Source organism: Balaenoptera borealis (genome assembly GCF_965194805.1).
Source record: "Balaenoptera borealis genome assembly, chromosome: 2".
NCBI classification, from domain to species: Eukaryota; Metazoa; Chordata; class Mammalia; order Artiodactyla; family Balaenopteridae; genus Balaenoptera; species Balaenoptera borealis.
The window spans coordinates 178,670,196-178,690,984 of record NC_138867.1 but is presented as its reverse complement, the minus strand read 5'-3'; the positions used below and the strand labels follow the sequence as shown (position 1 = coordinate 178,690,984).

The 20,789-nt window shown below is 40.3% G+C and overlaps 2 protein-coding genes across 6 annotated transcripts in view; one reads left to right on the top strand and one right to left on the bottom strand.

Annotated features, from left to right (window-relative positions):
* Positions 1-20,789, top strand: part of LOC309624174 (olfactory receptor 7D4-like) — an 88,729-nt gene that overhangs the window by 39,122 nt on the left and 28,818 nt on the right. The window lies entirely within an intron of this gene.
* Positions 7,378-20,789, bottom strand: part of LOC309624178 (olfactory receptor 7D4-like) — a 30,758-nt gene continuing 17,346 nt past the window's right edge. For 2 of the 5 annotated variants that reach the window (XM_082381974.1, XM_082381972.1), the window contains exons 2-5: positions 17,917-18,337; positions 16,386-16,473; positions 12,333-12,447; positions 7,378-9,710 (exon numbers count right to left, since the gene is read on the bottom strand). In XM_082381974.1, coding sequence (XP_082238100.1) covers positions 8,720-9,694 — 975 coding nt within the window. In that variant the 5' untranslated portion in view covers positions 9,695-9,710; positions 12,333-12,447; positions 16,386-16,473; positions 17,917-18,337 and the 3' untranslated portion in view covers positions 7,378-8,719. Of the gene's footprint in view, positions 9,711-11,431; positions 11,556-12,332; positions 12,448-16,385; positions 16,474-17,916; positions 18,454-20,789 lie in introns of those variants that run through there. The other 3 variants (XM_082381973.1, XM_082381975.1, XM_082381976.1) reach the window with 3 other exon arrangements.

Below are 20,789 nucleotides of genomic sequence, written 5' to 3'. Positions count from 1 at the left end.
TCTGTCCCGCGGTTGCGCGCCTCGAGGAGGGAGTCGCTTTGGTCGTCGTGAGTTGCAGCGTGTCCTTGGTGAGGCCCGCGTTAAGGGAGTGCTCTGGGATGTATGGAGCGCGTTAAAGGACAGGTTTGGCTCGGGCTTTCAGAGCGGTCTCCTTGGGCAGGCCTGGCCCCTCCTCTCACGTTCGCCCGGACCTGAGCCCCCGCCTTCAGCGAGGTCGTAGGTGCGGCAAGGGACGTCTACGGGTTTTGTCTTGCACGTGCTTCCCTGTTCGGAAGCCTGTGACTTTAGTCCATGAGGACATGAATATCCGCTGTTCCAGCCGGGTTGCTCAGGCCCCTGCGCCTTCTGGTTGTCATGAAGGTAGTGATCCTGCCGTGTTCGTGTGCGTATGAGGGTGTCCACTTGAAAATGCAAGAGTTGTGAGTTGAGTTTATTGAGTGTGTTAGTGAGGACTGTTGCCCAGGAGTCAGCCTCTGAAATGGCTCTGAGAAATGGTTCTGGAGAGGTAAGGGGGGATGTTAGTATATATGTGGTTTTGGAGAAGGGTATGTATAATTGTCCACGAAAAATTAATCAGTCGATCTAAGAAAGAATTGGAAAATATTATTCAAGCCAAATTTGAGGATTATAACCCTGGAAGAGCATCTCAGAACGGTCTAAGCAGTGTTTCGCCTTTTAGAAGTCAAGACTCAGTTTATATAAGTTTTTTGAGACAAAGGGCTTTACATTAAATGACTTTTTCCCCGCCGCGCCTCGCAGCATGCAGGATCTTAGTTCCCAGGGATGGAACCCACGTCCCCTGCGCTTGAAGCGCGTAGTCTTAATCACTGGATCGCCAGGGAGTCCCTCAGTGGTGCATTATTGACAGTTTACATAATCCAGATTGAAGCGCCATCGTGGTGGGTCATGTGACCCTTTACAAGCTTAAGAAGGGTTAAGGGTTAACCTTTTAAGTTGTCTTGATGCTAGGAGAATGTTGCTGTTTATGGTTGAGCATGTATTCCTGTGGATGGGGGAGGTTTGGTCAATGCATAATGTGGGTACACAATACACAGTGGGGGGAGAGGGGAGGCCAAAGGGCAGAGAAGAGTTTTTTATGGCTAAATTTTCCTTGTCTTGCCATAAATAAGGATTTTATTTCACATAATCAAGCATCGTGGTGCAAGGTTCCTGCTAGTCAGGAGGAACAGATACTTTAGTTAATGGTTTTAGTGTGTTTCTAAGTATAGGAGAATGCAAGAATTGGGGTTCATAAAATTTTCTTCTGAAAATATCTAACTATCTGAATGCATGCATAATCTGCCAGTTTTCCCAGAGCACAGAGTGCCTCATTTCTGACCTGTGTTCTGAATTCCTTTCAGGATGTGTGAAGGTGAGCCACTGCAGTGGTCAGTGAGTCAATCCTAGTAGACCCAGATGGTGGGCAATATTCTTTGGCTGGCAAGGGAAAGTTGGTTCACAGGGCCTCCTCTTTTCTTATGCAAAGTTTCATTTGAGAATTTGTCTTCATCTTTGCATGTTCTTTATTTTTGAATAGTACATACAGGTTGGAAGATGAGATGCTTTCTCGGGTATCCATGGTGTGCTAATTTCTGTATATTAATATAAGTGTATGTAGACCACAAGTCTTTCACCTAAAGAAAAGCAAGGATCTTAGATGGCTGAACTTAGATCGGTACACGCGCACAGAGTTAAAACAGGGTCCTCAAGGAGAAAATGATGGGAGGATTTATGACACTGGTTCTAAAATAATTGAGATTACCATTAACAGGATGTTTGGAGTACATGTGTCCCCAACACACCTTTTTTTTTTTTTTTTTTTCGTAAAATCTTTAACCTAAAGAAAATCTAAACATCTAGTACAATGAATGTTCACTATAGTAGATACACTTATTTTTATTGAGCATTTTGCATGTTTGCTCTCTCAAATAAATAAATGCATTTTATGGTGAACTATTTGAGAGTCAGTAAGTTGAAAATAAATTGCATACATGATACTTAACCTTTAAATACTTGGTAATGCATCTTTTAAAGATAAGGATATTGTCCTACTAAAACCACAATACTATTTTGCTCACAAAAATTAAAAATAACATAATCTATTGTCTACTCTGTGTAAAAACTAAACTTTTTTGTGTTGTTCCAAAATATGATTTTGGTTGTTTTGGGATTTACGACCCAATCAAGGTTTATATGTAGCAATTGTTATGTGTTTTAGTCTTTTTTATACCAGATCAGTTCATATTGTTCAGTATATTGACTTTTTGAAGAGTCACACCCAGTCTTTTAGAAAGTCACACATTTTGATAGTTCACATTTTATTTTCAGGCTGTGTTTAAATGTCTCCTCCATGTCTTAAATCAATATTTCCTGTGAAATGGCAATTGGATCCAGAGCAGAGGTTGGCAAACCTTTTATCTGAAAAGGTCCAGATAGGTGTGGAATTACTCAGCTTTGCCTTTGTACTGGGTGAGCTGCCATGGGCATAGCTGTGTTCCAGAGAAACTTTATTTACAAAAACAGGCCTGTGACCAAAGGGTGCCAACTCCCGGTGTAGAGGCTCCAAGATAAGTTCAGGATATGTTGAGGGTGATGTGTCCATCAAATTGCATTCTGTTAGGAAGATATAAATGTATGCCATCCTTTGATTTGTGATGCTAAGTTTCATTACTTGCTGAAGGTAGTGATCACTAGAGCAGTCTGTTTTAAATATAGAGTTTTCTGTTTGAGGAAAAAATATTGTGGGATGATATATTGATGCACAGAATATCTTGTTCCTCAACAACCTTTCTAACAATTGACTTAGCATCTGTTAATAACTTGCAGTGAGTAAACTTGTGTATATCTTGTTTCACATTTGTAGGGGTGTATTTTCAGGGTGAGCTTCTCAGGTTGTTTTTCTAGGTCTAAGGGCAAATATACTTTTGCTGGATATTACAAATTCCCTTCCATAGGTCTTTTGCTGTTTTTCTGTTGCTCATCAACTTTTTAAAAGCATGTCTAAAATTTATTATGGAGAAACATAAGGAAAACCTTTTGCTTTTAACTTCAAGGCATTTGTTTTCAAAAAGAATATCCTATCCAATTTCATCGTGAGTAAAAATATCACAAATATTTTTCCAGAAGTACAGTGTTTTGGTTTCTATTATATTATGCCCAGACATTTTATGTGAGCCTTATTTGATTTTTATGTTGTAATTCTGTTTTTTGTGTTCCTCTTTTTGTGTGTACTGTACTGGAACATTTTTGTGGAGAATGGCAAATTGTCTGGCAATCCACAAATGGTCATTGAATTCCTTTAATGAGTTAGGCTGTGTGCCAGGGACAGGAAAGCAATGGCCATGAAAAGAGACATAGTACTGCTACCATGGGGTTTACTGTGTCTATCTAGGAGTTCCGATTGAAAATGAAAACTGGCAGTTTTGTAATATGGACATATAGTGTCTTACTAGGAGGTGGTACTATGTACTGGGAGGAATTGATATTTAAACTGTGAAATAAAGCATGAGTAGGATTTACATAGTCAGGTCATTGAACTAGGGTGAGGATTTGTAGGTTGGGGAGAAAATTACAGGTGACAGGAACTTCATGAGCAAAATACTGCATAGTTGGGAGCTTATTGTTTTTATTTTTTAAACTGAGAAAGAGGTTTGGCAGAAGAAGAAGGGAGAGTCGGGGGAGTTAGAGTGGAGAGCTGGGACAGGACCGGGAATGAGGTACCCTGGACAATACTCAAAGGCCAAGGAAACTTCTGAAACATTTTAAGCAGGAAAGTGATTTGACATCATTTACAACTGAAATAGAACCCAATAACTCCTACTTTGGGAAAGGACTTTTGGAAAGATGAGAGTGAAGTCATGGAGACAAGATAGAATCCTGTGTTACATGTTTTAAAACAGAATCATGGTTATATAGATGTCACAGTTGTTACAGAAAGAAAATGATGAAATGATTTGAGAGTTTTTGTAGAAGGAGAAAATGAAAGAATCTGGGCATTTCCTTCACCTATTTATTTCCTAGAGGATATACCCCCCAATTAATGCATGCTTGAGTAGCACTTAGTGAAAACATTCAACCCAGGGCTGTTCTTAGGGAACTTGTAAACTACTGGAGGAGGCAACCACCTTTCCAAGAAAATAAATGTATTATTAATAAATGTATTATTAAAATGTGTTAGGGTTCTAGAGCTAAAGTAGAGGACCATATTATTTTCTCTATCTTTATGTGAGAGTAGTTGAAGGTAAGAAAAGAATGATATTTAAGTCATAAAAAGACAAGGTGTAGGAATTATCCATGTTGGACGTGAGGGGAGTAGGAGGTAGGGAAAGCGTTCTGTATTTGGTTGATTACATTTCTAGGGTGACAGAGGGGAGTGCATGAAGGGTTACTCCCAGATTTGACAGTGCAGGCATTTTACTTGATTGGGAAAAATGCTGAGGGAGGAATCTAATCTTCAATGTACAACTGACAGGAAAAACAAGTAGTATCTTTTTAAAAAATTTTTTATTTATTTTTGGCTGCATTGAGTTTTTGTTGCTGTGCGCGGGCTGTCTCTAGTTGCGGCAAGCAGGGGCTACTTTTCATTGCGGTGCACAGGCTTCTCATTGCGGTGGCTTCTCTTGTGGAGTATGGGCTCTAGGCACATGGGCTTCAGTAGTTGTGGCTTGCGGGCTCTAGAGCGCAGGCTCAGTAGTTGTGTCACACGGGCTTAGTTGCTCCGCGGCATGTGGGATCTTCCCGGACCAGGGATCACACCTGTGTCCCCTGCATTGGCAAGCAGATTCTTAACCACTGCGCCTCCAGGGAAGTCCCAACAAGTAGTATCTTTTTAAATGCTGTGAATTGAGAGAAAATATGAATGTATTTTAATTCATGAACAACAAATTCATTCAACAGTTTAATTAGAATCAGTGGCTGAGGGCTTCCCTGGTCTGGGTCTGGGAAGATCCCACATGCCGCGAAGTAACTAAGCCCGTGTGCCAGAACTACTGAGCTTGTGTTCTGGACCCCGTGATCCACAACTACTGAAGCCCGCGCGGCTAGAGCCCATGCTCTGCAACAAGAGAAGCCACCGCAATGAGAAGCCCGCGCACCACAACAAAGAGTAGCCCCCGCTCACCGCAACTAGGGAGAGACCACGCGCAGCAACGAAGACCCAACACAGCCAAAAATAAATAAAATAAAATAAAAAATTAATTAAAAGAAAAAAAGAATCAGTGGCTGAGCACTGAAAAATAGCTTCTCCATGAAAATTCAGTTTGTTATTATAATCTGAGCAAATGCTTATCTTCATAAACATATAGTGGTTTTGAGATACCTTTTCCTACTCAAAGGAGGCCTCTTATTCCCTAAAGGTTCATCCATAGTAACCAGTCCTGTTTGACTCCTTATAGACACTGATGTATTAGGGGACTAGGATCACTCCATAGGTAAATGATGAGAAGGTTCCCCTGGCAATGTAGGTTGCCACAAAGCACTGAAGTGTCCATGTGATGTGGCAATTTCCTTATTACCGTGTGTATTTGCAACTTCTTTGTCCCAGTGAACTAGCTGTGACATAGTGAACTAATTGATGAAGGTTCTGAAGATAAAGTTGGTGAGGATGTGCATATGCTGTTGGTTGGGGAGTTCATTGGAAAACAGTTTAAAATTTATACATATGCCTGCACATGTGTATCAAGATAAAAGTAAAAACTTTTCATTCCAGTATTATCTGAAAGAATCCTAAGCTGGAAACAATTCAAATGAAGATTAACAGAATAATGGACAAACTGTGGTATGCTTATACCATTGGAAAACTCTAAAGCAAAAAAATGCAAAAAAAAATCTACCTGTCTTATTGCCACTGGCTTGGTCAGGTCCCCATCATCTTTCCCTGAACTACTTCAGCAGCCTCCTGACTCTTCACTCTGCCTCCAGTTTCCCCCGCTCATAGCAATACTAAAATCCTCACATTATGCCCATGATTATAGCATGGCCCTTGTGCTCAATTGTTTTTAGAATCCTTAATATGTCAAACTAGACTCTAAATAGTCTGGCATCCATCTACATATCTATGCCTACTTCAGTAACTTATAACTCAGTCATAAGTTCCATATAACCTCCTGAAATGCTTTATTCTTGAATTTCCCCATGCAAGTGTGTGTGTGGTTTCTTCTTCCTCTAGTTCCCAATCTCCTATCCTCTCTGCTTCCTACCAAAACCCATTATCCAGTTAAATTCTACTGACTTTTTGTTACTCCAATCTCAACTACACCCCTCCATTAGAAGATTTTTTCTGAATCTCAAGTGTTGGTGAAAATGTGGAAAAACTGAAACCTTCGTTCATTGCTGGTGGGACTGTAAAATAGCACAGCCACTTTGAAAACCAGTTTGGTGTTTTCTTAGACATTAAATATAAATTTACCATATGATCCACCAATTACTCTGAGATATCTATCCAAAAGATATAAAAGCACATTTTAGCACAGAGACTCATATGCAAACATTCATAATAGCATTATTCATATTAACCCCAAACTGGAAATATCGAAATATCTATCATTTGGTAAATGGATAAACAAAATGTGGTACATCCATACATTTGAATACCATTCTGCAGTTATAAGGAATAACATACTGATGTACGTTTTCCACATGAATAACCCTACAATATCATTATGCTAATTGAAAGAAGCCAGATATGAAAGATCATACATTGTATGATTCCATTTTTATAAAATAGCTAAAGAAGGTCAGTTAATAGAGACAGAAGCAGATAAATGGTTGCCTAGGACTGAGGTCGCAGTTGATACTACCTGCAAATGGGCACAAGAGAACTTTCCTGGGGTGACAGAAATGTTCTAAAACTGGATTGTGCTGAAGATTGCATAACTATAAATTTAGCAAAACTGTTGATCTTATGCTTTCAAGGGCTGAATTTCATGATATATACATGATCCATCAATAAATCTGTTACATAAATTTTAAAAAGTTTTTCTCTGTAATTATTCAATGTGAGATGACAAGTTTTACCTTTGTTTTCAGCATGCCTTATTACACACCAGTATTTTTATGGTTAACCACTCTATATTGCAATCATGTTTACCTCTTTGGTCCCCAACTGAGTTTGTATAGACAATAAATACATTATAGATTAAACTTAGTGGAATCATATTAAATTAAAGCCCCACTGAATATGTTTTTCTTCACTAAGAAATTATAATTTTCCAGTAATTTGAAGATCTTAGTACATACCCACTACCTGTTTTATTTTGTTTTTGCTGTTTTTGCCCCTCAAAGTCCTTAGTTCCATTCATGGTATTGTTTGGATACTCTTCACAGTCTTTATCACGTGTCTCAGCTTTGGTTCCCCAGAAGCAGATGCTGAGCCAAGGATTCACATGCAAGCTGTTTATTTGAAGGAACAAGGACCATGGAACATGGGTTAGAGAAAAGGGAAGAGATACAGGGCAGAAAATACATCCAATAAAGCTTAAGTCAGCTCCCACAGGAGTGAGCAGAGTTTTCATCCTGTAGGGAAGTTAGGGAAAATGGCACAAAATCCAAACTTCAGAATTATTCCAGCTAAGGGGTGAAGAAGATGGTACACCCCACACCTGTCCATCAAGAACTGTCCCTTGTGGGGCATAATTCTCCGTCAGGTCTGCCGTCACGCGTTGGGAAAAGTAGGTTCCACCTGGTGCTGACAGTGGCAGTCAGGCTGGTGGGGATGGTGAAGGGATCCCAGGGAATGTAGGGGAAGTGCTGACAGCTTCAACCATTCCATCCTTCACTGCAGACTCAATTGTATCAATATTCTCAAAAAGTGGACTAAGTTCTGAAAACACTCCACAGGTGTGTGACTACCACTCCTGCTGGCACCTCCAAAGAGTGCCCTGCCCCCAGAATAATCCATGTGAGCAAGAAGTTTTATTCTATTGTATTCATTATTAGATGTTTTAGGATCTTGGGGTATATCTTAAAACTGCAGTGATGATGGGAAATGTCCAATAAAACAAAGGAAAGAGGAAGGGAAAGAAGGAAGGAGGAAGGAAGGCAAAGAATGAAGCAATATCTCAGAGTTACCCGATGCAATATATTACTATGAATCTCCTGAACAAACTAGCTTTCAAACCTAAGTTCCCACTGTTGAAGTTGAAAATCACATCACTCTTTTCAGGAAAAGCATGACAGCAAAGTTGGGAATGTGGGCTCAATGTCAGGTTTCCAGGTCAGAGTCCATCCCAATCTCAGTCTCTTTGAAAAATGGGGTAAATGAGAGAAATACCTTTAAAAATGTTGTCAAGATTACATAAAATATACACATAAAACAATAAGAACAGTCTTGGTATGTGAAGCAGTTTGGTTATGACTACTGCATGATTTTCATTCCATTGCTTCCAGAGAAAAACACACACACAAGCAAATTAGGTGAAGAATATCGATATTTGAGAGGATAACTGTGGTGGGAAATCATGCCACATTTAATATAAGTGCTTCAGATGTAATGTTGGAAATTGCAAGAATGCCTATAAGAAAGCTGGCCCAAGATAGAAATGTATGGTCTGCAAATAGGAAGCAAAAGTTAAAAATGAATTACTGAGGAGGGTGTTGAGGAGAAACTAATACAAAAACAAATAAAAGTCATAGGTGCTTTGAGAATAGAAGAAATGAAGCATGTCTTTTAGGGTCAAAAAAGACTCAAGACATTTAAATTCACAACATTTGTCTTTGAGCCTCACAACGTCCACTTAGTTCTGAGGTCTGTGGCCCATCGCAGACAAGAGGCACCTCGGCTGAGGAGCCTTCCCAGGGCCCCCTTCACATCCTTGTTCCTCAGGCTGTAGATGAAGGGGTTTAGCATGGGGGTGAGCACGGTGTACATGACTGAGGCGATGGAGCTTCTCTGGGGAGAATGGGTCACAGCAGAAGTGAGAGAGATTCCCACGCCTGTCCCATAGAACAAGGAAACCACAGAGAGGTGAGACCCACAGGTGGAAAATGCTTTATATTTTCCTGCTGCAGAGGAGATTCTCATTAAAGAGGAGACAATTCGAGAGTAAGAGAAGAGGATTCCAGTGAGGGGAAACACACCCAGCAGGGCAGTGGCCACAAACAAGAAGATGTTATTGATGAGGGTGTCAGAGCAGGCCACCTTGAGAATCTGAGCCAGTTCACAGAAGAAATGTGGAATTTCAGTGTCAGTACAGAAGGTCAGCCGCCTCAGCAGTAGAATATGAAGCAGGGGAACCCAGAAAGTGATGAACCAACACATCAGAACCAGGAGGCCACAGAAGCGGGGGTTTATGATGACCGTGTAGTGCAGGGGATGGCAGATGGCCACAAACCGGTCATAGGCCATCACAGTCAGGAGAAAACTATCCATTACAGCAAAAATCATTAAAAAATACACCTGAGTGAGGCACCCTATGTAGGAGATGCCTTTGCTCTGTGTCTGGATGTTCACTAGCATCCTTGGGATGGTGGTGGAGACGAAACAGATGTCAACAAAGGAGAGGTTGGCGAGGAAGAAGTACATGGGGGTGTGGAGGTGGGAGTCCGAGCTGACGGCCAGGATGATGAGAAGGTTCCCGAGCACAGTGACCAGGTACATGGACAGGAACAGTCCAAAGAGGAGGGGCTGCAGCTCAGGATCGTCCGAGAGGCCCAGGAGGAGGAACTGTGATACTCCCGTGTGGTTTCCTGCTCCCATGTGGATGGTGCGTCTGCTGGGGAAGGAGGCAAAAGCAACGTTCAGTGAACAGCCAAACGGCACCTCAGCTAGTCATCACTTACGATTCCACCTTTAGGTCGATATCCTTCACCTTCTATTAGTCCTTCCAATGACAGTGATTCACTCAGCCAAATGGTAGACCATTTCCATTTTACATGTATTTATTTAGCAGAAAAAATATTTTTATCTCCTACTCACTGGTTCTAATTTTTTTTTGTTATTGGAGTATAGTTGATATACAGTACTGTGTTAATTTCTGCTGTACAGCCAAGTGATTCAGTTATACATACATATATATATGTATATACATTCTTTTTTTTTTTTTTTTTTTTGGCTGCCCCATGCTGTCAGTCACTGTAAGACTGAGGAACAAGTCCTGACAGCAGGTGAGGGGATTAAGAAGAGACGGGGTCAGGAGGGTGGTGTACAAGCACACACACACTTTATTTCCTACCAAACCTCTTTTTATATATTGCAGTAGACAATACATGTTTTTGTTAAAATCACCAGACAGAATCATCAGACAGTATCTCCTTAATGTTGAAGTTATAGTACAAAACATTCTGCGAACCAGGATATAAACATGCGTGAGAACAGACTGTGACTACCGAAGCATGCCAAGGACAAACTATAGGTAGAGAAACCGCAAGCAACCTCACGGGCCAAGACTCATATCTTCTCTAATAACTCTTTCAGGTCCTGTCAGGAATTAAGCAGGACTTTGCCATGCTTTAAGCTGCAAGAACTGTGTCAGCTTGCAGCTGGTTCCCGACACCATGCAGACTTTGGGATCCTAGTTCCTCAATCAGGGATCGAACCTGGGCCCACAGCAGTGAAACTGTGATGTTCCAACCACTGGACCACCAGGGAATTCCCTATAAATTTTTTAAAATATTCTTTTCCATTATGATTGATCTCAGGATATTGAATTTAGTTCCCTGTACTATACAGTAGAAACAACTTGTTTACTCACTGGTTATAATTCTGTATGAAGCTATGGATATAATTCAATTTCATCGATGACATGACCCTTGTAAAATGACTGAAGACATTTAATGTCTTTTCTTTTTATTCTCCATACTTCCTTCACTCTAGTAACTCAGTAATAGTTACTGAGACATGGATTCTCAACTCAGACAAACAGTTCTATGACCTGATGCTCCCTATTGTTGGGATACTTTAACTCTCAAGTGTCTTAAGTGCCTTATTTTTTATTTCTAAAAGTATGGTTACTGCTGTTAACTTCTTTGTGAAGATTAAAAATGCCTTTGTGCACAGTAGGATCCCAGTAACTGATAGCTATTATTATTACTAATCTATTACTTTTATGACAATTATTTTTGATACGTAACTCTCCCACAGTATGATACAGAGATGTCACTTAGAAAATGGGATCTTGAGTTAGAATTCCTAGAGTAGAATTTTGATCCACCAAGGTCTGTGTGATGTTGACAAAGTTATTTAATCTCTCTTAGCCGCAGATGCCTTGCTTCTACAATGGGAGTTATAAATATTTCCTGCATTATAAGACTGATGAGTGAATTAAATGAGATGATGCATGTAATTTTTCTAGTGTGGTTCTTGTGACATACAGCAGACACTTGATAAATGTGAGCTTCTTAACAATAAATCTGTCTTGTGTGACTATCATTGATCATTATTACACTTAAACAGGGGCAGCCAACAAAGATGGAATTCTGATCATTATAAACACACCAGCTCTGTTAGCTCTTTGGACCGCAGTGCAGTACTTCTAGTTAATGACGATCCCTTTGGCTCCCTCTCTCAGATACCGTCTGCCAGGTGGATTCTTCCAAGAAGAGGGAAAAGTATGTGAACTACACACATAAGAGGGGTAAACAAAATCACAAGACCATAAAATAAAATGCAATGCCCATGTGAGAGTGTGAGCTCATATATAATGCTGAGTGGAAATGTGTTGTATTAAAAATCAGCACAGTTAATTGTAAAAGGAATGACTGACAGATTTGATTAAAAATATTCAAAGCTTCTATAAAATAAATCAAACAAATCATCCTTAAAAAGATAAAAGGCAAATTTAAGATGAATATAAATGTTTACATTCTCCATGATAGGAAAAAGCTCAGTATTATTATGCCTAGAGAATGCAATTAATATTCTTTTATATAAGCAAAGTGAAGATTTATTAAGCGATAGTACACTCGCAGGAGGGGAAGCGGGCAGGCTCAGGTGAGGAGCTGCCAAGAATGCATTTAATTAAGAGAAAAAAATAACTGGGCATCAATTTAGTCTGGGAAGGTGTATAGAAAATGCCTCTCTGAAATGAGAATATTGAGCTACGAGAGGAAGGATGGGTAATTGTTAACCAGAGGAAATAAGGAAAGGGCAAGCATTTTGGGCTGAGAGAACAGAATTCACCGTTTGCCTTGGGGTTGGTGAGCTTGGTAATGGAAGGGATGTGAGAGGCCAGTGACATGGAGAACAGAGTGAGGGTCAGAAGGACAGAGTATAAGGCTCACAAGTCGAGCATCCTGTACTGTTCTTGATGTGCCTCTCAGGTTGGTAATTTTATGTTTATTTGCAGGTGAGACAGAGGTTGTGACCGTTTTTGCTCATCGTCTTTCCGGGGACTTACATGGTGCCTGGAACATAGTAGGTGCTGAACACATGCAAATGTTAGGTATGTAATAAAGACTGAGACCAAAAGCATCGTTGTAACACAAAGAAAGAAACTTCCAAGTTCATCATACCTGAAGAGAGGCACAAAATAGAATAGTAAAATTAAACAAAGTGCATTCATATACATTTTAAAAGAATAATATATCATGAACAAGTAATTCCTACTCTAGGAATGGATATCTGGTTAGTTATAGGATGTTTGCTGTCATAATTCATCTCAAAAATAGGCTAGTGAAGAGGAATCATAACCATAATTACAGCAGAAAATACATTTGAGAAAATGTAACAGCCATTACTGTGGTTAAGAGCCAGGACAGAGCCTCTCGCTAAATAAGGAAACTTAGAACAATGTCTTAACTCAATAAAAAACAGGTATTTTAAAACTGCAGCCAACAGGATATTCTACATTAAAACACTAAATAATTGCTTTAAATTCATGAAGAGGACAAGGTAGTCTACTCCAAATTCAATCACTGGATATTCTCTTAACAATTTAAAGAGAATGGTAAAAACAAAGTGAAATTAGCCTGAATACCGAATGTCAGTAATAATTACACTGTTCTTAGATGATACTGTGGTGAAACAACAACATCAATAGGGAGATATCAGGTCCTATCATGAAGTCAAATCTGCCAGCAGAAAAAGGGAACCTAATAGAAAAATCCAAGCACATGAGGAACAAAATTGATAATACCTGTGCATAATAAATCTCCAGTGAGTAGTTAATGAATAAATCATTGGACACAGGATATCTAAGAGGAGCCTACAATTGTGGGAAAGATTGGAGAAGAGGTGGAGGATCTCTGGAAAATAACTCATTGGAGAGAGGGTCTACATTCCAAAAAAAGGAGAGAAAGAAACAGAACTGGGTTCAGTAGAAACTAAAGTACCCACAAACTACAGACTTCCCCGTCATAGATTAAATAACTATGGGACTGTCCCAGTCTCACTATTCTAGAGGTAAAGCACAGTACCCACCCTCTCTCCTCTTTTCCTTCTTACTCCACCAGGCTTTAGTGGTACACGGTCACTGAAGCTTTCTTCTCTGCGTTTTGTCCCAGGGAAACCCATTTGGGTTTTCACTGAGGCTGGGATCAGATAATTACAGGGAAGGGGCAATGGGGACATTATTACCATCTTAAGGGTTGAATTCTCAGGGCTTCTCATTAAACAAATTGTTCTAGTGACTTTACCCTTTCTAAACAACTCAGCTCCCTTGAGGTACGAAGATAAGAAAATGGAAATATTTCAGCCAGTGTTCTGTGTATGTAGGCAGTAGTGGGGGAAGAACGTACATTCTCCAAGGAGAAATTCTTCTTTCTTTGGTTTGACTTAAAAGTGACAATGTATCTCCTAAGGAATGTTTAATTTCTACAAGAACCAAAACATGGAAGCCTTTGTTGATATCAGGGAGGGCTCCTTTTATTACCTCTAAATAGAGGAGTAGGGGCATCTATGTTCCCTTGCACAAAGTGTACTGAGACTTGTGAATACATAAATGCCCACTGTCAACTCCTCAGCAGCACACTGACCCAGAGACCCAGAAATCAGTCCAGTTAGAAGAGCCTAAACAGGCCCAGGTGGGAAAAAGAACCAAGTCCCTCCTGAGAAGTGGCAGAGCCACTGTCAGAGTCTGACAGGGACTTGAATACCCCTGTGGGGAGGTGCTTGGTATCATCAGAAACAGTGAAATTTTTTAAAAATTAATTTTTATTGGAGTCTAGTTGATTTACAATGTTGTGTTAGTTTCTGCTGTACAGTGAAGTGAATCAGTTATACATATGCATATATCCACTCTTTTTTAGATTCCGTTCCCATATAGGTCATTACAGAGTATTGAATAGAGTTCCCTGTGCTATACAGTAGTTTCTTATCTATTTTGTACATCGTAGTGTGTATATGACAATCCCAGTCTCCCAATTTATCCCTCCCCCCTTCCTCTCTTACCATAAGTTTGTTTTCCACATCTGTGATTCTATTTCTGTTTTGCAAATAGGTTCATTTGTCAGAAACAGTGAAATTAATGCACTAATGTGAAGTAAAGATTGGCCACCACCATAAGGGGACACAGCTGTGGAGACTGCATGATCGCCCACTGTGGACATAACAGTAATGATGATGGAAACGGCTGCGACTGTTCCCCAGCTTTCCTGGGTCATGAAGGCTTCCTGTTGGCCTTTTCTATCCCAGACGACTTTGGAGCTGGCTGTCTCCCTCAGCCCCAGGCGGTGCCATCCTTTGAGTTCCCCATTGGCTTTGTCCCCTGGTCTTTCTGGGTCCCTGCAGTCAGTGCAGCTCTGGTCCTCTCTTCACTCTTCACCCAGACCTGCCGCTCTCACAGGCAGCTGTCTTCCTCCTGCCTTTTCTCCCTCCTGACTGCTTGGCCACTTGACACATAATGGGTGGTCTGTGATTCCCTGGGGATTGGGACATTCCTGTTTTTGAATGGCTGAGGCAGCTGTACTAGTGAGGCTACTAACCTCCCTGTTCAGGAAACCTACAGGACTGATACTGCGTATGTGCATTTTAAAATTCTATTTTGTGTTAGATGTTTATTCAGTTCTTCTTCTGTGAAATGCTGGCTGAGTGGTTTGGTTTTTTTCTTTTCATTTTTTTACCCAATACATCCCTCAGTTCAGGGTCTGAATTTAGTAATAATTTTAAAATCTAGGCCTTTTAAAATCTGAGTTTTCATTTGCTAGCTGGTTTAAAACGTCTGTTTTAGGGACTTCCCTGGTGGTCCAGTGGCTAAGATGCTACACTCCAATGCAGGGGGCCCGGGTTCAATCCCTGGTCAGGGAACTAGATCCCACATGCCACAACTAAAGATCCCACATCCCGCAACTAAGACCCAGCGCAGCCAAATAAATAAATAATGCAGGGGACACGGGTTCAAGCCCTGGTCCGGAAAGATTCCACATGCCGTGGAGCAACTAAGCCGGTGCGCCACAACTACTGAGCCTGCACTCTACAGCCTGTGAGCCACAACTACTGAAGCCCGCACACCTAGAGCCCATGCTCTGCAACAAGAGAAGCCACTGCAATAAGAAGCCTGCGCATTGCAATGAAGAGTAGCCCCCACTCGCCGCAACTAGAGAAAGCCGGTGCGCGGCAATAAAGACCCAATGCAGCCAAAAATAAATTAATTAATTTTTAAAAAAAGAAAAAAAAAGAAAAATGGTACTGATGAACCTATTTGCAGGGCAGGAATAGAAACGCACATGTAGAGAACGGACTTGTGGACACAGGGTGGGAAGGAGAGGGTGGGACAAATTGAGAGAGTAGCATTGACATATATACACTACAATGTGTAAAACAGATGGCTAGTGGGAAGCTGCTATATATAGCACAGGGAGCTCAGCTTGGTGATCTGTGATGACCTGGAGGTGTGGGAGGCATGGGGGGAGAGAGGCTCAAGAGGGAGGGGATATATGTGTATATATAACTGATTCAAGTTGTTGTATAGCAGAAACTAACACAACATTGTAAAACAATTATACTCCAAAAAAATATATATATATATAGTGCTGCCCATGACATGCAAAAACTCTCCATAAGAAAGCAGATCCTGGGGCTTCCCTGATGGTCCAGTGGTTAAGGCTCTGCACTTCCATTGCAGGTGGCACGGGTTCGATCCCTGGTTGGGGAACTAAGATCCCACATGCCGCAGCAAAAACAAACACACACACACACAAGAAAACAGATCCTAATGTCAGACAACATAGACTTATGCCATGATTACAGGTTTCAGGCTTCGCATCTGTGGTGTTATTGTGAGAGTGAATTTGGTTCATGCATAATGAAGAGTGGAACTTTCCATGTCTGTCATCATTAAATACCAGTTTTTAGATTACTAGTTAGGCTGGTGTTATGATTTTGATTTATTAAAGACTGCAATTTATTTTAAACCCAGAAAAGTTGACCTTTACGTAGGGTTAAAACACACCAAATACATGAACATGAAAGAAATATAAGGAACAGATTAATAGACATAAAAACAGGGACTTACCTGGTGGTCCAGTGGTTAAGATTCTTTGCTTCCAATGCAGTGGGCAGGGGTTCGATCCTTGGTTGGGGAACTAAGATCCCACATGCCTCTTGGCATGACAAAAAAAAAAAAAAAAAAGGAAAGAAATAAAACATAAGAAAACCTGATAAACAGTTGTACATGGGTGAACTGTATGGTATAGGAATATTTCAATAAAGCTGTTCCCCAAAACAAAAGAGAAAATTATGATAGTGCCCATATCATTGAGTAGTTACATTTAAGAATTTTAATGTATGAAACACCTAGAACAATAACATGCAAAAACATTAGCTACCATTATATTTTTACTGCTAGTATTAAAACTTAAATTATTGTCATCAAAAGGAAATATAATGATATTGGCATTAGTAAATATCTTACTGGCACAGAATAATCTGGGACTTGATTCAGGTATATATGTAAGAATTTGTTGTTTAATAAACTAGGGATTTCAAATCAGGCAGGCAAAGACAGTTCTTCAATAAGTGGTACTAAAAATTTTTTTCGTATTTCTGGAGGAAAATATATTGGATCTACCCCAGTCCACAGAGAAAAATACATTCCATGAAAATTATATATTTAAATGTTTTTAAAGCAGTACATTTCAGAAGAAATTTAGGAAATTTGTACATGATCAAGAATTTGAGGAGACTTTTTAAAGCAAGGTAGAAAAGCCAGAAATTATTTTTAAAAAAATTTTTTTATGTAACTGAAGAATTCTTTAGTTACATAAAAAATTTTACAGCAAAAGATGAAAATTTAATGTAGCAGAATAACCATTTGATAGATGTAAACACTCTTAATAATGTATGGGAACACACCTCATAAAATGTGTTAGTAAATGAGGATTTTTTAAATTTTTATTAACTCTCAAAGGCCACTCACTGACACAATAAACAAGATTATCAGAGAAACTTTAGTACCATTCCTGAGCAGGTGAAAAATGTCTGGTATCAGCGCTATTTTAACATAGTAGGGGAAGTCCTAGCCTGTCTTGTTAGATATGAAAAACAAACTCAGAAATATGTATCTGAAGAGAAAACAATTTTTCAAATTTACAGAATATATCTGTACATTGAAATCGCAAAGGAATCCACTATTAGACTTTAGCATGGTGTCCATATAAATAAAAAGCAATCAGGGGAAACAAAGGCCTAAAAACAGAATTGACTGAATGGACCACCACTTCAAGGATGAGCAGGCTTTTCAATATTGGAGAATCCCTATAAAGGGTCTAGGAAACTGGACAGGTGGTGGGAAAGCATCCTATGGGGTAGACCCTCAACCCCAGTCTTGCCCTTCCAGCCTCTAAACCCCGCCCTGGGCCTGGTCCCGCAGCCCCACCCCTGGGTGTGGGCAGGGTCTTCGTAGCCCTGGCTACAAGCCTGTTTCTAGCCTCTACCTCGTCCCTTTGGCCTGATCCTGTCCCCAGCTGCCGTGCTTAGCCGAGCCAAAGGCCCATCCGCATCCACTCCGGAGGGAACTATGTACAACTTGTGTGAAGTGGTCTAACCTGGCTGATGCCCGAAGCCCTGCCCCTCCTCTCCGAGGCAGGGAATGGAAGTGACACAAGCGGTTCAGTCTGTCTTTCCAGCACCGAGTCTGCGTCTCCCAGAGAGATTCCACTTTCGTGGGGGTCAGTCCCATCCCGGCTTGGTGAGGCCCACGTGAACGAGAGGGTCCTGGGCTGGATGAGGGTGTCCAAGGACGAGTTTGTCCGAGGAGGCTTCAGGGGCCTCCTGGGGGCGGCCTGGCCCGCTCTGCTCGCGTGTGCTGGGGCCGCAGGTCCTCCAGGTCCAGCTGTGACCTAGAGATCACTCCTGTGATCAGCTGAACCAAGTTGGGAGATGCATCCAGAGAGTGTCCACCAGGTCTTTCCACCCATTCTCTACCTCTGTTCAGAAGTCTTCAGAGCCAAGTTTGTTCATTTTTCTCTGTAAGGAAAAGAATTTCTGCTGTTGGAGTCACGTTGACTCCGGCTCCATGCCCTCATGTCTTCATGGATCTGGCGATTCCCCCGTATTCTGGTGAGCACTGCTGGAAAGATGGTTCAAGGGGTCCTTTATTACCTTTTATATGCAAAAGAAGGTTTCATCTGAGAATTGAGCTTTGCCCTTTATTTACTTTTGACACTTTCGGTAGAAAGAGAAGATACTTGAGTGTCCTGGGCATACTTATATCTATATGTAAGTAAAAACGTGTGTAGACCACAAGTCTTTCTTCTGACGAAAGGCAAGAATACTTGGTTTTCGTCATCTGGTCTTCTGAGACTTATACATCCCCACCAAGCTTCAAAACAGTCCCCCAAGAAGAAAGGATAGAAGATTTATTACACTAACACTAGATTAATTGAATTTGCCATTAACAGGATGTTTGGACTGTTTCCCTCACACCCCACCTCCCACATTTTTCTTTCAAAAAATCTTAAACTAACCAAACAAAAAATAGTAGAGTGAATCCCCATGACAGTAGATTCACCCATTTTTAACATTTTGCATGTTCTCTCCCCAGATAAATAAATTTATGGTGAACTATTTGAGTAAGTTGAAAACAGAGACTTGATTTTTGATCTTTAAATACTTGATCTGCATCTGCTAACGTTAAAGACATTGTCTTACTAAAAATCACAATACAGTTATAACACCCAAGAAAATTAAAAATAATATCATCTAGTACCTACACTGTGTAAAACTAAAATTCTCCACATTGTTGGAAAACATTTTTGGGGTGTTTTTAGATCTGCCATCCATTCAACAAAGACCCAACGCAGCCAAAAATAAAAAATAAATTAATTAAATTAAACTTTAAAAAAAATGAGGACAGTTTCGGGATTCCCTGGCAGTCCAGTGGTTAGGACTCAGTGCTTTCACTGCTGTGGGCCTGGGTTCGATTCCTGGTCAAGGAACTAAGATCCTGCAAGCCCTGTGGCATGAAAAAGAAAAAAAGAAAAGACAACAGTTTAAGGAACCTATGGGACAATATGAAGCATTCTAACATTCTCATTATAGGGGTCCCAGAAGGAGAAGAGAAATAAAGGGGTCAAAAATGTATCTGATGAAATTATGGCTGAAAATTTCCTGAACCTGAAGAAGGAAACAGATATCCAGGTACAGAAAGCACACAGAGTCCCAAACAAGATGGACCCAAAGAGATCCACACCAAAATATATCATAATTAAAATGCAAAAGTTAAAGAGAGAATTCTAAAGGCAGCAAGAGAAAAACAAAGAGTCACATACCAGGGACCCCCTTAAGGCTATCAGTTGATTTTTCTGCAGAAACTATGCAGGACAGAAGGACACGATACATTTAAAGTGCTGAAAGGGAAAAACCTACAAGCTAAGATACTCTACCCAGCAAGGTTATCATTCAAAACTGAAGGAGAGATAAAGAACTTCTCAAGCAAGCAAAAACTAAGAGTTCATCAGTACTAAAACAACCCTAAGAGAAATGTTAAAGGGTCTTTTCTAAGTGGAAAAGAAAAAACTACAAGAAGAAGAAAGAATGTATAGGAAAGAAAAGTCCCATATAGTAAAGGCTATGGACCAACCATTAAGTAAGCTAGTACAAAGATTAAAAGAAACTAATAACTACAACAATCAGTTAAGGGATAAACATGAAATACAACATCAAAAACAAAATATGTGGAAGAAAGAGTAAATAATGTAGATCTTTTAGAATGTGCTTGAAATTAAATGACTATTAGTTTAAAACAAGTAGATCTAGTTACTGGTCAACATATGAACCCCATGGTAACCACAAATTAAGTAAAGCTAAAGACACACACAGACTGAAAGTGAAGGGATGGAAAAAGATATTCCAAGCAAATGCAAACAAACAAAAAATCTGGAGTAGCCATACTCATAGCAGACAGAGGAAACTATAAAACAGTCTAAATACAAGACAAAGAAGGGCATTATGTAATGATAAAGGCATCAATTATAACATTTGTTAACATATATGGACCTAATACAGGAGCATCTAAATAAATAAAGCAAATACTTGCAGACATAAAGGGAGAGACTGACAATAATACAATAATAGTAGGGAATTTTAATACCCAACTTACATCAGTGGCTGGATCATCCAGACAGAAAATCAATAAGAAAACAGTGGTCTTAAAAGAAACATTAGGCCAGGGACTTCCCTGGTGGTCCAGTGGCTAAGACTCCATGCTCCCAATGCAGGGGGCCCAGGTTTCATCCCTGGTCAGGGCACTAGATCCCGCATGCTGCAACTAAGAGTTTGCATGCCACAACTAAAAAGTTCCCATGTGCCACAACTAAAAAGATCCCATGTGCCCCAACTAAAAAAAGATTCCGCATGCTGCAGCTAAAAGATCCTGCGTGCCACAACTAAGACCCGGCGCAGCCAAATAAACAAATTA